We start from the raw sequence: 17788 nt of genomic DNA, 5'->3' as shown, positions 1-17788 counted from the left end.
TTTCTTCTGAGGTATAAGATACATCTGCAATATCTGTGTCTACAGCACTTCTCTGCTTGGTAGTGCAGACGTAGCTAACTTTGGTTTGAGGTAGAAGTGCTATATCATAGTGACATTATAGTGGCTGAATGTATTCGGGGGCTACAGCCCCTGCTGAGCTCTGCACTGCTTGGGTTACATTGTGTGGCTACCACAGGTACCAGTGACTAACAGGGACACAAGTACTGGTGGCTGCTGGGATGGGGAATGTAAACCTGACCTGAAGGTGATCCTTTCTGTTGACATTTCTAATTTGTTGATCTGTTGATCAAGTTGAAAGCTCTGTGTGGGTCTGTCAAGACTTGTCTTCAGTGGCAGAGAGATGTTCTTCTTCTATTTGCTTAACTTCTTGACATAAACTCTAGAAAAGATTAAATATAAAAAGGACAGTTTAGCACCGGTTAAAATGAATGCAGTACTGGTGTTTGTTTTTTTTCTCAACCAGTTGCATGGTAGGGTAGAACCTGTAAAACCTTGTCTTTATTGGGGAGTTGTACTGAGGGCACTTGCCTATATGGTACTCTGTACGCTGTCTTTTGCTGTGAAGACAAAAATGACACAATGTATACAAGTAGAATACAGAAGAAGAAGGAACGAAAAGGCAAGATATGGTTTATTCCCTAACTACTTTGCAAATACATAATCTTACTGAGACAAAAATGTTTTGGAAAGGACAGTGAAAACCTGCAGATGTAATTGTGGCAGTCAGTGATCTCACATCAGCATTTTCTAGCTAACAGTTGCTGAATATGACCTACACATGTTGTGACTTTTGTAAATAATTTTTAGGTTAACTTGTCCTATTCATAATTTGTGGCTTCCCCTCTTCCTTCCTTCCCCTTCCCCTCTTTCTCTTTCACAAATACTTTCGTGTTTGGAAAACCAATTTTTAAAAACGCAGTCATCTCTACATGTATTATAGAGTACAATATGCTAGCAAATCAACAGGCTATTTTATAGGGAAGTATTATTTTTATACAGTGCAGTGGTATTTGTGGCTTCTCAGACTGTCACTTGATGCTTTAATTCAGTTTTTCTTACTTTTTGTTTTTATTACTTAATAAAAAGATGCCCTATCAAAATTTATTTATTGGAATGCCATCAAAGTTCTTTTTATTTGCAACATTCTCACTAGTTTATAAATATTATCATATGAAAGCTTATTTTGCATTTATGTCAGTAGATCCTGGTATCCATCTTTAGTGTTCTGTTTTATGCGGTTTTCTACCTTCACAGGTGTGCCAGGTGCTGGAAAAACAAATACAGAGGCAGGTCCTTGCCCTGTTACACATCTTCAGCAAGAGAGGACAGTAAGGAAAGGAGTTCACAGCTAAGTGGTTGCATACATTCTGCTCAGAGCAGCCACAATAATTTTGATACTGTTTTAGCTTTTTAATACATATTTCATCTGTGAAATTTTAAACTGATAAATCTTTTTCATGAGATGATGGGAGGGTACTGTGTGTTAAGCTGGTCTCTGACCCCTGCCATTTCATGAATAAAAAATGACAAGTAACCATTTGCCTCACTCAATAACATGATTAATCACAACAGTGATTTACCAATTTCACGTGTCTTTATCTGCATCAATGTTCCCTGTGGTAAGGTGCTGTGTCAGTCAGTGAGAAATGCAGTGCAGATACTGGACAGGAATGCAGTTTCCAACCAAAATGCATTCCACCTAGAAGTAGCTTTTAGGGTAATTTAGGGTTATTATTAAATATTATAGCTTTTATTCATGTATTTGTTGCCAAGAGTGGCAACAAACTGCATGAAGTGCATTTGTTGGTCATGAACAGTTTATATAAGAATGGTGTAATGATTGTGAGTGGTGTTCAGCAAGGGGGTCAGAATCACTCCAGTCTCTTTCTGCTACACAACACCTAATATCATCTCTATTTGCAAATTCAATACAATGACTCACAAGGACAGGAAACCATAAACAAGAACGTAAAAAAGGAGGGCCTCTGGAACATACTGGGAAAGCATTAGAAATTACCATCTCATTCCTGTTGTGATGTCAGTCCTAAAGACTACATGTAGTATCATTAGTAATAGTAAAGTATATCTCCAGATATGCAGAGCATCCAGAAGACTGACAACATAACATGTACAAGAGTTTATTCTGCTAAAACTTAAAGCCTAAGTAAACAAGTGGTAGAGATGGTATGTGCAAATGCATACAGAGAGTTGGGAATAGAACCCACCTCACCTAAGTCCCTTTTCCCTAATGTAGACTCCGTATGGCTTTCCTTCATCAGAGTTTATGTACAGAGTTGTGTGTTTGGTATAAAATCCACCAAAATTAACAGGTGGGGAGAATTTTGATGATTTTACCTCATCTCCAACATATCTTAAACCTCTGGGTGTGTGGATTTGGATTCATCTTGTTAAGCTTTGGAAGTCTACGCTGTAGTGGATTCTCCTAGTACATTGTTCATCAGGTCAGGTTTAGATGGTTGCTTTCATGCAACTCGTGTTACTACAGCAACTTGGTTGAAGTAAGGTCTAGAAAACTACTGCAGATGTAGAAGCCAATACAATAGATACCTAAAGACTGGTAAGAGGTATTGATCTCCAGTGCTAATTGCCATGTCTAGAGCTTCAAAACAACTCTCCATAGGGAGTCCTTGTATAGTACACATTTTAGGTGCTTAGCACCTTTATATTTTGGATATGGGTAAAGAAGTGAGTAAGCTTCACTTAAACCTCCTGAGGGTCCTGATCCATTAATTGTGCTCTTGATTTCACATGTTAGAGATGGCCAACATAAGCACAACTATCATAATTTTCTTTTTTAAAACTGCTGGTGAAGAGAGCATTTGAGCTTAGTTTAAACACTCTGGATACTCTGGTGACAAGTAAGTAGTTTTTAGGATTTATGATACTTTTTTTCCTCATTCCAGTAGATACCAACATGATATGCATCAATATGAAAATACATGAATAGTTAAATACACCATTGCATCTATTTGTCTGGTTCCACTTTGTAGCCTTGAGTCTTTGTCTTCAGGACAGAATAATTATCATAATAATTCTAAGAAAAAATACTGTTGAAAGTTATGGGGAAGAGGGTCCATCTATAAGGAACAGTAACTGGTTCCTAGTGCTACAAGGTGTATTGAAGTGTATGTGTTATCTTAAAATTTCTTATTATAATAGCTGAGAGTATCTGCTTGGTTTAAAGAGAAGGCAGAGCAGTGGTCCTGTTACTCAGCAGTCTTGAGGACTAACTCTGTGTGAATAGCAGTGATTTAATAATAGTTTCTAAATAACGCCATATTTCTTTATAAGGAGCCTTTTAAAACTTTAGAACTCTGAGAATCCAGAAAGCTCATTTTTAATGTCCTCATCCTGCTCTTTTTCTAAATGACTTCAATGGTATTGATAATAAATTTGATTTTAGTCATTATTGGCCAGACCTATAGGATGTTTTGCTGAATTCTGTATGAACATACATACATACATATGCATGTGTGTTCCTCCAGCACTTAGTACAGCACTTGAATGAGTGCTGATCTATGTAAACCATTGTCCTCTGTATAAAGAGAATTCAAAGCCTTGATGAGTGGAATCCTTTTCTATAAAAGCAGCCTATTTAAATCCAATTAGTGTATCTTGTTGTTCCTATGGTTATGCAAATAGATTGAACTTTTATCTTAAACAATGCCTTGCACAAAGTGATGTTGAGATTGGATCACTCATAGAACCCAGGCACTATTAAGTGATCATTATTTATCATGCAGTATAATGTGTTTTATTGATGTGTGGTGTGGTAGGTATACATACTTCTTCCTTATAATGTGTGGGCCCAGTATTAGCCAGTGAGAACAATGTGTTATGTAAAAAGTAAGAAGAATCTATTAAAAATGCCTACTGTATTATCCAAAGGAATTAGCATTTGCTAGATTGCCAGTCAGCCAAGGTTTTACAAGAGTTATTGTCATTTTGATTTTTGGATGAGTCATTTGGTACATTGCCCCCAAAGGCACCTCATTATGATTCAGTGCACAGCATATAAAATTGCTTAGGCTTTTGGGGCTCCATGGAAAGCGAGTGGGGGTTGTGGTGGCTCAGCGTTGTGAAGCAGCAGCATTATGCTTAATTGACACCTTTGATGTAGCCCTAAGACAGCACCTGCACCTCCCACTGCTGCTCTGAAGACGTCAGCCTTACGCAGAAAAGGCTTCTGCTTATGAATCCTGCATCGCATTCAGCTCACTCTGTGAGCAGCCCCAGCTATCCTTAACTAATCCCATTGCTTCTCAGTTTGGCTACAGCTTGGCTTAGTACAGAGTAGGAATTTTGCTGCTTGCTGTTATCAGGTTAAACACTAGGATTTTGCCCATGTTAGAGCTCATAGAAGGTAAGTCAAATGCCTTATTGATATCCTAATTATGTAAATATTCTCCTAAGATTCAGAATGTGGGATTCTGATTGTTGATTCTTTTTGTCCTGGTGCTTGCAAATGTGGACTGTGATAGTTACTTGTTTAAGAATATTTACATGTATATGTGATACACGCTTTGTAGTGTTTCTATCAGTGCTTCAGTGTGAATATTGATAGCCGCTCGTGTGATTACTTTGTAGTAGAATTCTGTCCTCTGCTGGTATTGTTTTGTTAATTTAGTGGATAATGTCATATGCATGCGAAGATGCTTCTAAAAAGATAGGCACTGAGATATATGAAGAAACTTACTTATTTGAGAAAGTGATACTTTCCTGTAGGTCAGACTGGAGGAGTTATATCCAATTTACTTGCCTCTAGAAAGCCCTTCTGGGTTAGGTCTAAGGTAATGTTTGGGTCAGATAGTATTGCAATAATCTCTTTAAATGAATGAGTGAGGAAAAACAAGCAGCTGATTTGTTCTTGCAAGCAATCCTGTATTTTATTTTTAGTGGGTAGCACTTCAAAACATAGCTAAATGGAATGAAAAGGTTTACATATCACAAGTGTCTTTTAATGTTAACAAAGCACCTCGTTCCCCATCACTTTCAAGTACAGGAACAATGCAATTTAAGAAAACACAATCATGTTCTCTGCCATTGACTGAAGTCTTTTCAGGTTTGTGAATTATTTGCTTTCACTCTGTATAAAAATTGTCTTCATGAGCTGAAACTCTAAGGAAACAGTTCTTTTGTGAGTTACCTTATTTAATGGTTAAAACATTAAGCAAAAGTGAATTAATCTGTTCAACAAAGAATGCAAAAAAAATGTTTCTTTTTTTGTTCCTTTAATAATGCCTTGTATTTATTTTTTCGATTTCTCGTCCTTCTAGTAAATGGAACCCCTGGTAGCCAGCTTTCTACTCCCCGCTCTGGGAAGTCTCCAAGCCCATCTCCCACCAGCCCAGGAAGCCTACGGAAACAGAGGGTAAGGAAATAAGGAAACTGATTTCTGAGCATGACTGGAGAGAATCCTGCTTAGCCATTATCCAATAGCCTTCTCCCCTCTGATTCTTTGTGTGTGTGTGTAGAGCCATAGGGTGGAAGAGCCTGGCTATACAGTCCTTGATGTGTTTGTAAAACACTACAGTGGAATACAACTGTTCTGTGTCTGTCAAAATACTAAGTATGCTGGGAATTGGTTTATCCTTGAGGGGGAAAACAGGGGTTGTCTCTCTCCTTTTTTAAAGACTTTTTGTTTGTTTGTTTTACTTTCTTTTTCCAAACATTTCACAACTGGAAGGAGATGTTCACATCATCAAAGACATTTTTTTTCCCTAACTACCATTGTGTCACTTGCACAACCTTCAAACAGCTTTGATTTTGAAACAAGGTGGAAGAATGCACTGTGGAATTTAGTTGTTATATCAGAGGCTTGTGCAGTGAAGATACTATCAGTACCAAGGAAATGTGAGACCTGTCAGTCACTTTCCTGGATGAGAGTTGCTAGTAGCTGTGTGTTCCCCCTAGTTATCATGTATGGAGGTATCTACAATATTCCTAAGCATCCAGGATTAAGGTAGTACCTGTATTACTATTGGAACCTTCTGATAAAATATCACTCATTCAACCCAAAAGGCTCCATGGGCTGATTTAATTAATCGTATCTGTTCAAAAGCAGTAGGGCAGATGTCTATGTATCTTCTCTTCTGCTATTTTCTAAACTGTAATCAGTTCTCCATGAAAGCTTCCCTAAGGCAGTACTCTGTATCTCAGACCTGTTTATAAACACAGTTTGAACACATGCTTTTTCTGCCTTTTCAGTTTTTAAATAAAGACATAATTTGTGTCTCTCAAAATAAGGGGATTACATACAAAACTGGCAGTGCTTGACTTAGGGGACCAGTGTAGACCTGATTCCCCAGATATCCAGATCAGGAATAGCTGTAGTACGAACGACTCCCTTCTAGCCTGCAGACCCTTCTTCATGTCTGATATATACCAGGGAGCTGAGGAATTGTGCCCAAGTCTTACCTGCGGCTGGGATACAGCTCTGGGTTTCTGCTATGACTTGTTTATAGCTATGGAAGCCGACTGTGATCTTGCAGTATAGAGCTAGTCAGTGACTGGGAGCTTGAAACCTCAGGGTAGTGTCATGGTTTTCATCATCTCATACACAGAGAATAAAGATGCAAGTTCCAGTTGGGTAAGCTGGTACTAAAATCTCCTTAAGTGTAATGTCTTCCACACCTGCTTGTTCTTACTCTCAAGCTTATAATGAATCATAAATAAGTCACTGAAGAAGGAACAAAGAGTCTTCCAAATGAATTATACATTGGTGATGTGAAAGCGTCTGCTTAAATGGATGATACCAGTATACAGTGGATTTGCATTTGCTGTAAGGCTGTTGCTTTTCATTGGTAACTTTCCTAAGCTTTCTTTCTCACCACTGATGCTTCTCTCTTCACAGTGAAGAAATGTTTATCTGTTAATGTTTGTGGATGTGTGAGTGGGATCCAGCACCATTAGACACGAGGGGTTTCTAGCCACATGGTTTCTGACTTTCAAATGTGGAGAGGAGAACAGATGGGCTTCTTTTTACTTGTAAGTGTAACAGGATCACCTAGTGGCAGTATTTGGATGTAAAAGGCTGTGTAATGGTAACATAATCAGATTGCTAACTGTATAGAAAATAAATATTGAAGCAAACTACAGGAGAGATAAGACATTGTTAAAGAGTTGAATTCCATTCTCAGATATTCATATTCAGTCCCCATGACCTCAGAAAATAGATTGCAATCATGTAAAATGCATTGCAATAATATTATTTAGGTTACAAAATCAACTTCTCTGAAGTTCAGTGATGGAAACTTTACACTTGGTCTGAGAATTTATTTCATCTGCTTTCATGTTTAACTTGTGAAGTGAATGAGCTAGAAGTTCAGTGTAAAAATATATGGTTGTGACATTAAAGGTTATAATTTTAATATAAAAACCCCATAAATAATATAACATAATATAATATAACATATAAATAATATAATTATAAAGGTTATAAATTACAATTAATAAAATAGGCATTAAACAGTGCTTACTAGTCATAATTTTATTGTTAGCAGTATAAATTATGTTCTGTTTACTTTAAGTACCATATTTTGTGTGTTGCCATTTAAATTTTATTTAAAGGACAGGTTGTTTTATGTACTATATTGTCATAAACCAAATTTGAACCCAAAGCGTTTTGCTTTGTCTTCATTGGCTTCAGCTACAGGGCTGACAAATCAGCTACAGGAGGAGGTTTATTCCCTAGAAGGTTGTTAAATGCTGGTATCATGTGACAGACATAGAGGAGAGAAGAGGAGATTGATTTAAGTGCCCATCTTGTCCCCAGTGTTGAGAGGTGAGGTATTCCTACCTCAAAAGAAGAGTGTCGGCTGCTAGAGCCACAGTCTGGGGTTGAGGGTGATGGCTGGGCTTCTGACTGGTCTGGCTTTCTCTCTTTACCTGGAGTTTGAGGGATCTACTGCTTTAGAACTGAAATAATTCATCTCAACTGTGCAATTTGGGTTTCCCTTCACCTCTCTCTGCGCAGTTAGAGTAGTGCTTGTTCCCTCATGTCATCAGGTACGTGGGGTGCCAGTGGTAGGTACTGGGTCTGGAAGGCGATAGGGAACATCTACTCAAGCATAACCTGGTTCCCCTTGACATAACTAATCAATCAGCTCTTCAGCATCCCCATCCAAGTGGTATGGGGGAGTTTAGGCTTGGGATGTCAATGCTGAGGAGTCTAGGCAGGCTACCAGTGTTTTTCCTGGAAAGTACAGGTGAGAAGAAGTTATGCTTTTGAATTCAGAGGCACAGAAGCAAGATAATTTCACAAACTTAGGGATTTGTCCCTGGGAATAGTAAAGACCTGTGGAGTGCATTAGGTAACTTAAAACAGGGATTAATCAGCTTACTTACTGACATTTTATCACTCACCTTTTTAAAAAAATAAATACTGGCCTTTGATGGAAGGCTTTCCATTGATATAAATAAAGCCAAAAATGCTGCTGTGGTACATACTCATGAAAACAGTACTCTTGTAATCTCACAGGTAAAATTTTCTACCCTCAGAAGTGAGAATATAAAAAGATAAAATTTATTCTTTCTCTCTTGCATATGTATGTGGATGAGTTGTTTCCAGAAATTCAGAAATCAGGGAAAGATATTTTTTGATAATCTTGTGTGAAGTTCAGTCTATATTTGAGGAAAGTAAGACTTGAAAGATTAATTTCATGGTTGTAATACATGGAGTTGAAAAGTGAACTAGGAACAATTTATCAGCTATCTGAGCTAACTGTCAACCAGTTTTCAGTTTCTGAGTATTTTAACTAGCAGGCTGTGTGCTATAGTTATGCTTTCTTGTAGTTTAATTATTTCTTTATATGTACTCTTAAATAAGAAATAAGGATTCTTGTTTTAAATCGGTATGTACATCATTATGTTTTTTTACAGAGACTTAAAACATTTGAAATTCAGGTTTTTAGCACTTGAAGTAGAGTTATTGTGTTGCACACATACGTATTTCCAACAGAGTGCAGTTAATGAGGCAGACTCAGAAAAGGTGACATGGCAATTACAAAAATAAATATACATAATTCCAACCCCTGCATTTTATTTAACTAGCTTTTGTAATAGTTTCTGAGCTTATTTTCCCACTGTCTTCTAATCAGTTATTATTTCAATTAAGGTGGACATATTTTATACTTTGTACCTGATTTTCTGTTTCTTGTCATTGTTTTAAATATGTTTCTACTTCCTTAGAGTTTACAACCTATAGAATAATAAAAAATTAGATTTAAGACACCTTTTGACTATTCAGACAAATAACTTGAATTCTACATATATAGGAGTTTTTTTGAGTTGTATATGGCAGGAAGTCTGATTCATTCAGCAATTTTTTTCTTTTTATAAATCTATGCAAAATAATAAATAGATCTCCTCCTATTTTCCAGAAATACAGCTCTTTGGCTAACTGTAGGCAAAAAAATTCTTTAAGAAAATAAAACTTTTTAAAAGTTTCAAGTATTTAAAAGAAGATGAAAAAAAAAAAGAGAGAAAATGACACTGAAATCTTGTGCATGATTTTGCTTTTAAACAACCATAGAGTTATTAAAATAAACATAAAAATATTCTCTAAATGTTAAAAGTCAGAAATATCTTCTTTGTCAGTTCTCAATGCATATCTTTTTATATTCAGAGGCAAGGACAGTCACCTGGGAGATACTATTCAAAAGTTTGGAGTGCTACCCTCTTTAGCAAATCAAAAGATTTTTTTTCTGTACTATATATTAGAAATTCTCAAATTGTATATGCTCAAAAGAAATTTTAATAATTAACCAACTAATTAGTATTCAGAAGAAGATGGTCTTGTCTGTTTAAAATTCTTCTCTTGTCTGGATTGTTCTCAACAAAATAGAAATGTATTTAAAATCTAATTTTCACTCTGCCAGTCTAACGTATCTTCTACTGTGTGTATGCACACCCATTGGCAGAATACATACAGAATAAGCATTCTAGGGAATCAAAACCCCCTTTAAGGGACTTAAATCCCTTGTACACCATGCCTGCAAATAAAACATAAACCTCCATAGATTACTGAGAACCTTGTAAATTTGAAATTTTGAAGCGTTCATTTTAGCTGGTACTTGTTTTTTAGTATAGCTTTCAGATTTGTTAATTTCTTGTCTCAGTTATCTTCCTACAATTAAAAAAAAACAATCAAACCCAACCAAGGTCAACCCTAAAGCTGGCTCCATCAGTGTTCCCATTCTCATGTGTTCTTGTATTTTGTCGTACAAGTTTTTTTGTTGTATTTTGTTCATATGTTCTATTTTGAAAGGATCCCCCAAAACACCTTAAAGATATCAGAGAATGCCTGTGAGATGTGCTGGGCACCTGACTATTCAGAACCCCTCTGAACCATCAGTTATGCCTAATTCACCTTAAAAAGACAGTACCCTGTCCTCTACCACTTCTCTTTTCTGAACTTTCTCTTTCATTCTGTGCTGTAGTGTGTCTTGACAAGGATTGTTGTGATGTGTAGGTGAGATAGGGCCATGTATCATACCCTAACACCACTGGCATTTGAGGATTATCTGATCTGTCAGAGGATGCTTGGAGTGCGTGTTGAAAGAATGAAGTGGATCTGCACACTCAGACTCTCCCTCTGCTGTCATGAGCTGGTTGCTTGGCTACCATCAGAAAGAGACCACGACAGGGGGATAAATGTAAAACACACTATCTTTTTATACATACACACTGACACAGAAAAACTGTGGAAAAAAGACACCATTTGCCAGTACGATATAGGTAACAGCAATGTTCAGTGTCAGCATTCTGGGGCTCAAATGTTGTTGGATCTATGCTGTATCACCAGTGGGTGGCAAGTTTTTATTACCCTATATAAGGTAAACACTTACTTTACTACTGCTGTTTACAAAACAGCAAAAAGGAAAATACACTCCCTTTAAGGTTAAATTCATATTTCCAAGTTTCCAAACCATCAGGAGACTCTCCAGAACAGACAAATATTGTTTTAATAGTGTTTAATTGGAAAGAATTAAAGAAAAAAGTAATCGCCTCATAGAATATGTTGTACATTGAAACTTCAGCTTTATTTACTAACCATCTATTTGTTGATTAAAAAATAATAATATGACATTAAGACAAAAATATGAGTATATAGAACATGTGTATTTTATGTTAAACAATGTCTTCTGGTCCACAGTAACCAAAAGAATATAAGACAGTTACAGTGCAACAAATCAAACACAATAAACAAATCTATACTGCACTTCATCTTACAGGACCTGTATCGCCCACTCTCTTCGGATGATATGGATTCAGTAGGAGACTCAGTGTAAAACAGAAAATGGAACAATGTTTATGGTTTGTGATTTGATGAAGGTTTAACATTTTTAAAGAAAATAGCTGCTAATTTACAGTAATAGTGAATCGCACAAAAGAGTTTTGCATATTTAATATTAACAACATGGGGCCAAATTAATTCCAGTCTGTGGGGGTATTTTTGGCTTTACCACTGCATTTTAGTGCAAGAATTTGTAATGAATGAGCCATTGAATATGTCCGTCAAATCCAGAACAGCATTGTGCATTAATGAAGAAGGATTGGATAAGGTGAATATAACGCACAAATCCATAGTGGGCAGAGTTATGAATAGGGCTATTTTTATCATCTAAGGTACTGATTATATGTTCTGTTTTTACCATAGGTATCTTTATTCATTTTGGTATGAACAGTTAATGAATACTTTGCTTTTACCAACGAATAAGTAAAATGCAGAAAAGAAAAAACCTGCCATACTAAACTGCTTGCACCACGCTGTCTGATCTCGACGCGCACATTTGGAACACTCTAAGTTTAGTCTTTTTATCTAAATTAAAAGAAAGTGAAGAAATCCTGTGTGGTAACAGGACAAAAGTGAATGCTTTCAAAGCAGCGTTCAAATTCTCTTCACTGCCTTACCATCTGATAACTGTAAACAGAAGGGTGTTCACAGGCAATATGAATGTTTTACCTGGCAAGAGCTGTTAATGCTGATCATCCATGTGTTGCAAGTAAATATAGACAGATTTCTGATTAAGGAAGTATGGGGCCCTGATGGCTAGCAGTGTCATCTGACATACATATACACATTTTGTCTGAGAAACTAGTGATTATTTTCCCTTATGTTAAAAATGGGAGCATGATTTTGTGTTTGCTATAATAAGACATTTTATACATTTTAAAATGAAAGCCTATAGAAATGGTGGTATTATAAATCATCCTCCTATTGACCTAATTCCTGTGCTTTCACAATTTCTAGAGGTGGTCATTTTGTACAGCATGAATATGCAAAACTCCTTTAGTGTTAAAGTAGGTCGTGCATTATAACCAGTTGCTTAACAAATACCTACTAATTTTTATTTGTTTTCTGCTGCTTTACTCTGAGAATCTTAGTCTACTTAATTTACGTAATAGCAATATTTTCCATTGTGTGTTATATTTAAGCCCATAGTGCAGTGATCATACGTGTTTGCAGTCTTATACCTTTCCTTTCATTTTCTCATATACTAATGATTTAAGAATTAGAAATCAGTGTAATTCTGATTCTCAACAAAAATCTATAGAGATTATATTTTTGAGCTACTTAGTGGTGATTTAATATATTTTGAAATCAGGAAAATTTACTTAATTGCAGAAAATACTTAGCTACCACATGCCAACTTTTAAATGTAGTGAAATAATTCCTTTACACTGATTTAATAAAATAAAATAATAAAATTCAGTGGATGGAAAATATTGGCATGTGATGTTATGGCTTCACTGTATCAATACGATTTTATTTGTGGAGGATATTTGCAAAAAGGAATAAAAGGGCAGCAGAATACAAAACTTACCTTCTCTGTTTTCAACACTTGGTTCCAGTATCACCTGAAGAGAAAGTCATTGATCTGGCAGGTTTGTTGGAGCAGTTAGGTCATTCCTTTTTGAAATGCATGTTTTGTCATTCCTGCTTCAGATTTCAACCTAAAACTGTTCCCAGCCATGAGAACAGTACGTCCCCTGCCCCATACCCTAATCCTGAGGTTGTTCTGAACTTGAAAAAGTTCATAGCTGTGAAGTTACTTGCATTTTCAGCAGTTGCGAGGCTATGTCTTTATAAAATGTTTTATTTATCCCAAGAAATGCATATTATGTAAAGGTGCATTGGGATCAGTTTCCAAAACTTCAGGCAATTCCAACAGATTGAATGAAATACATACTGATGGTTTGAAAATCATTTTTTCCTGCAAAGAAAAAAAATTCCAGGAATTTTTTTTTTCCTCCCGTCTCCCGTATAGGCTACTGCTGCTTAAGGCAGTTTATTAAGAATGTTTGTTCTGCACAGGGAGCACAGATTGCCAGCAAACCTGAATCCCATGGCTTTGCTTAGCTGTGGAAAATAAAAATGGACCTTATACCAGTAATTGTTATCATAGCGAGTTCTCCATCAAGACTGTTTTTAAAAAAGAATATGCTAGTCCATAGCATTTAATCATTTCAACATATGACTTATATTAAGGGGCTATTCAGGGGCAATACGTATCATTAATATTTCATTTAAGGAATGAAAGTCCCTTGGAGATTGAAAAGGTACACTGTTTATAGACTTTGAGATCCTTTTTGTGTGGAATGTAATTCCCATTATACATGAGCAGAAATGAAATGTTTCTTTTGAGCAAGACCAGAAGGTTTCACTTTATGGGTGAAACTGAAATTGTGTTTCTTGATGCTGTAGTTCTGCTTGCAACAGCACAGGTTTTAGTTTGTCCCTAGATTTCATCAACTGCATTGAATAACAGAATAGCTTAAGCAACTTTATAGTGTTTGAACCTCTGATAGTTCTCTATGCTGCATTATTTGTGCCTACTCTAAGGTGATTATGATGTAGCTAAAGAGTCTTGTATAGATTGTGAATGCTTTGCTTCTCTTTGAGCTTTATGAATATTTGTGATTATTTCTCTAATGCTTTCTGCAACTTTCTGTTTTGTTTTTTTTTATATCTCTACCTTTTTTATGCAACAAACAGTTCACGTGTGAAGCACAGAATGTGTGTGTTTATATTTACATACACACTTATATAGATTAATGGCTTTGAAATCCATGTGCGGTTATGTCACATTTGTGGCTTTAAACAAATAAGTGGGGAAAATGTTGCTAATGGGAGGACGCTCATCTAGTGGGATTCACTGCAGCTCTGTTAAAGTCAGTGGAACTGCACCAACCAGTACCTGCTGAGCAGCTCCCTTGAGGAAGTCTGTACAATTTTAAAAGATCACATCTACAGACAAGGGCTAAGTTCAAACTGAGCAAAGTTAGTGGCAAAACCTCCATTGACTCCAAGGTAGGAAGGATAGGACCTTATGCACAAATACATACACACAGACAAAACATTAATCCTAAATTTGAAATGATATTATTTTGACATGTTCAGTCTTATGCCTCCTCTTGAACCACATTGTTCTGAAGTATATTAAGTCATGCAATATTAGAATTTCTTTTGTTAAAATCAGTAAAATATTTAACATTCATTATGCAATGTGAAAATTGCTTTCCAGTTTGTCAAATAATTCAGTTATTTTTCTCTTCAAACCATTTTCACAGGGCATATTTGGCTGAAAGATGAAAATTCTGGGGCGTTAATATTGTGGCTATAAATGTATATTATAAGAAAGCATATATGGTATTCAACAGCCTTGAAGAACAACTGGGGTGAGATTGTGTGGCATAACAATTGAGATAAATAATAGTGGTTTCTTTTGCAGTTTCATAATCCAGACTGCAGTGTGAACTTTATATAGTGCAGCATGGTACAAAAATGTCTGCACTCTGAATGTTAAAATGAATTAACAATAATATAGAAAAGAACCTCTGATCAACCCAAGTTTACTGTTTTGTCAAAAATAGTAGAGAGATGAACAGACAAAAAAATCTTCATGGTGCTAAATTATCTCATTACTTGATGAATACTTAGATTAATGTTGTCTGTGCTTTTGGTTGTATCCAATTAATAGAGTGCAACAGAGTACAAGATTGTTCTTTATTTAATCTTCACTTTCAGTTTTATCTGTTAGTGACAGGATGAGAGCTTGTAACTATGAGTGATGAAAAATATCGTTATGTAACACAGCCAGCAGTAGCCTCACATACAGAGCAAAGCAGGCAAGTGGTTATCACACTCTTTGGAAATGGGTGTGCTATACCCAGGAAACCCCTCTGTTCGGAAAGCAGAGGTTGCTGAGCAGAACAGGGGCTATTCCGAGCTGTGATTGCTGTCATAACACGATTCCTCTGGCTCAGTTTGCTTCTTTTCACCTGGCACCTGATCTCACACAGGCTAAGCACCCTAACTCCCTGCAGAAGGCAATGGGTATGTAGATATATGTGTTGTGTACACACACGTTAGCAAAGAGTGGAAAACACACGCAGTGCACACATACGTATTCATATGCATTTTAGTGTCTGTATTTGCCCATGTTCATTATATTTGAATTTGCTTAAATTAACCCTCAGCAGTGAAGTATGAAAAAAACTGTACTGTATTCAGTGTGTATTTGTTGTCTGATGTTATATGGGGTAATTAGGTTGTAGTTTGCCCTGCAATACAGTGTTTTGGAATTTGGACTCTAGTGAAAGAGGAGCTACAAATGTTTGTGCTAAGGTCTCTTCATTTTCTTAGTTGCACTATAATATTGTAAATATTGGCACATTTACAACATAAGTTTAAGATTTTACAAAGTTATGCATACAATTATTTTTTTTAATGAAAAGTGCTTGGATATTTGCTTTTAAAAATGTACCATTTTTGTATTAATGTGATGCAAGAAACCAAAAAGAAAACTGTTGATTTATCAACAAAAAAATGTAAAACTTGCAAAAATAAATGCCGATGAATGTTTTATTTCTTATAATCAGCTGAAGAAAATCACCTTCATTTTTGTGCCATTGTTTCATCATACTGTATTGTACTTGTGTTTCATATTTGACCATGTCATCCTGATTGCAATTTGTTGTTTCACTAGATTTAACATTACTGTAGATTATTGTAAGTGATGTAATAAATATATTTAAAAAATACACACTGTTCAGTGAGTTTGTTTTGGAACCAGATTAACAGGCTTTAAAAAAAATACTTGCAGTTGGTATTACTTTTTGATTTTGGATCAGCATTGTCCAGCTAACCTTAGAATAAGCATATGGGATTCATGCATCGTGTTCCTTTAAACAGTAGATATATTCAGTGTCCTTTTTAATAATAAACTCTGGTCTCTAGTATATAGATACAAAAAATCCTTCAAGGAAGAATTTGGTTTCTAGTGGGTCTTTTTGAGACAGTAAATATACCTGCCTTGAATTGCTTATGGGTAAGTTTGTGTGCACGAGGGGGTAGATTTGAAGTGTGAAGTGGGGAATTAGTAGACTATCCAAAGCAAGGTACCAGGTCCCTACTGACAGCTCAGCTACAGCAACACTCCCCTTCAGAAAAGTATTAGGAAAATATGCTTGTGAAAAGCTAATGGTACTGAAACATAGCAGCAGTGTTTTAAAATAAGTACCTCATTTTCTTGATATATTTTTCCACTCTTTAAAAATAGATATCCATAGCCTAGTTTTATTTCTTGTTTGACAGGAGCAGGGGAAGAGAGATGTTACAATTTCTGACATGTCATCTGCCAGCTTAATGCTTCAGCTGATGTTCAGACGCTCTCCTTGAGGGATCTGTGGACCTTATAAAAGTTCTAGTTTTGAAATCCTCTGGTAGTAAATAGGTTTGCCTAAAAAAGGTGTACAGAAATAGCAAGGAAACAGTACTAGAGAAATGAGGAAGACTAGAAACAACATAATTGAGGTTTCTGTCTCTACCAAGAAAGAGATAATACCAGGAGGGCTTTTAAGATATAACTCAAATAGATTAAAAGTGGCAATTGTACTGTGCCCTTAATTAGGTGGAAGAAATAAGAGCCTCTTTCGATGGCCTTTCAATATGTATTCTGTAGTTGACTGGAAAATTTTACCTCCAGATAACTTCAGAAGAGGTAAAAGGAAACCTTCACATTGCATCACTGCACATGTAACTTTTAATGTTAACCACAGTGAGGATACAGTAATAACTTCCAATACCATGAATCTGATACTCCTCCCTTTTTTTTTTTTATTTAAATATCATTAATCTTTTCTGAAGGATGCCAAAGGCTGAGTGAACCTACACTCTGAATTACAACTCAGCTTTGGAATCAGCTTTAGGAGCTAGTGAAGGTTGTATTTAAGTTTACTGTTAAGTACCGTGTAGGAAACTATGCTGGTCTTTCAGAATTTTCTTGTTACACAAATCAAATGAGTGTATAAGCATCCAATACTGAAGCTCAGTAAGGGAATCTTAATAAAACGAAGTGCTTCAGTTTCCAAATTTAACTCCAGTCTGTCAGCTCCATTTCCTTGCAAACTCTCCCATTTGTCCCTCTGTCCCTCAAAGAAGAAAACCAACACAAGACGCTGAACAACATACACCAGATAATTGCTTGTGTCATTTGAACTTATCTCTTCTCCAAGATGTGTAAATCCTGAATTACACAAATGAACAACAAAAAAAAAGAGGCCCTGTGTAGAGCCTCTCTCAGAACTGGGCAGGATATAGAATTGTGGATAAGCAGCAGGTTTACATATATTATTTTGTTGTTCTTTTCCAGATTAAATAGTTTATAAATAAATTTGGATCCGATGTGCCAGTGTAGTGCAGTGTACAAATTTGAAAAGAAAACAATCGCATCATTTCTCT

At 36.0% G+C, this 17788-nt stretch overlaps 1 protein-coding gene across 2 annotated transcripts in view; it reads left to right on the top strand.

Moving 5' to 3' along the window:
* The window catches only part of DCLK1 (doublecortin like kinase 1), a 248821-nt gene that overhangs the window by 178319 nt on the left and 52714 nt on the right, over positions 1 to 17788 (top strand). Inside the window, exons 1-2 of one of the 2 annotated variants that reach the window (XM_008934247.3) lie at positions 4250 to 4405; positions 5319 to 5413. In XM_008934247.3, the coding sequence (XP_008932495.1) occupies positions 4387 to 4405; positions 5319 to 5413 (114 nt within the window). In that variant the 5' untranslated portion in view covers positions 4250 to 4386. Of the gene's footprint in view, positions 1 to 4249; positions 4406 to 5318; positions 5414 to 17788 lie in introns of those variants that run through there. The other variant, XM_029960882.1, reaches the window with a different exon arrangement.

The sequence above is a fragment of the Manacus vitellinus genome, unplaced genomic scaffold (genome assembly GCF_001715985.3).
Source record: "Manacus vitellinus isolate BGI_N305 unplaced genomic scaffold, ASM171598v3 scaffold_2_pilon, whole genome shotgun sequence".
In the NCBI taxonomy this organism is placed as follows: Eukaryota; Metazoa; Chordata; class Aves; order Passeriformes; family Pipridae; genus Manacus; species Manacus vitellinus.
The sequence above is the reverse complement of the archived record's forward strand: the minus strand, read 5'-3'. Positions and strand labels throughout refer to the sequence as shown.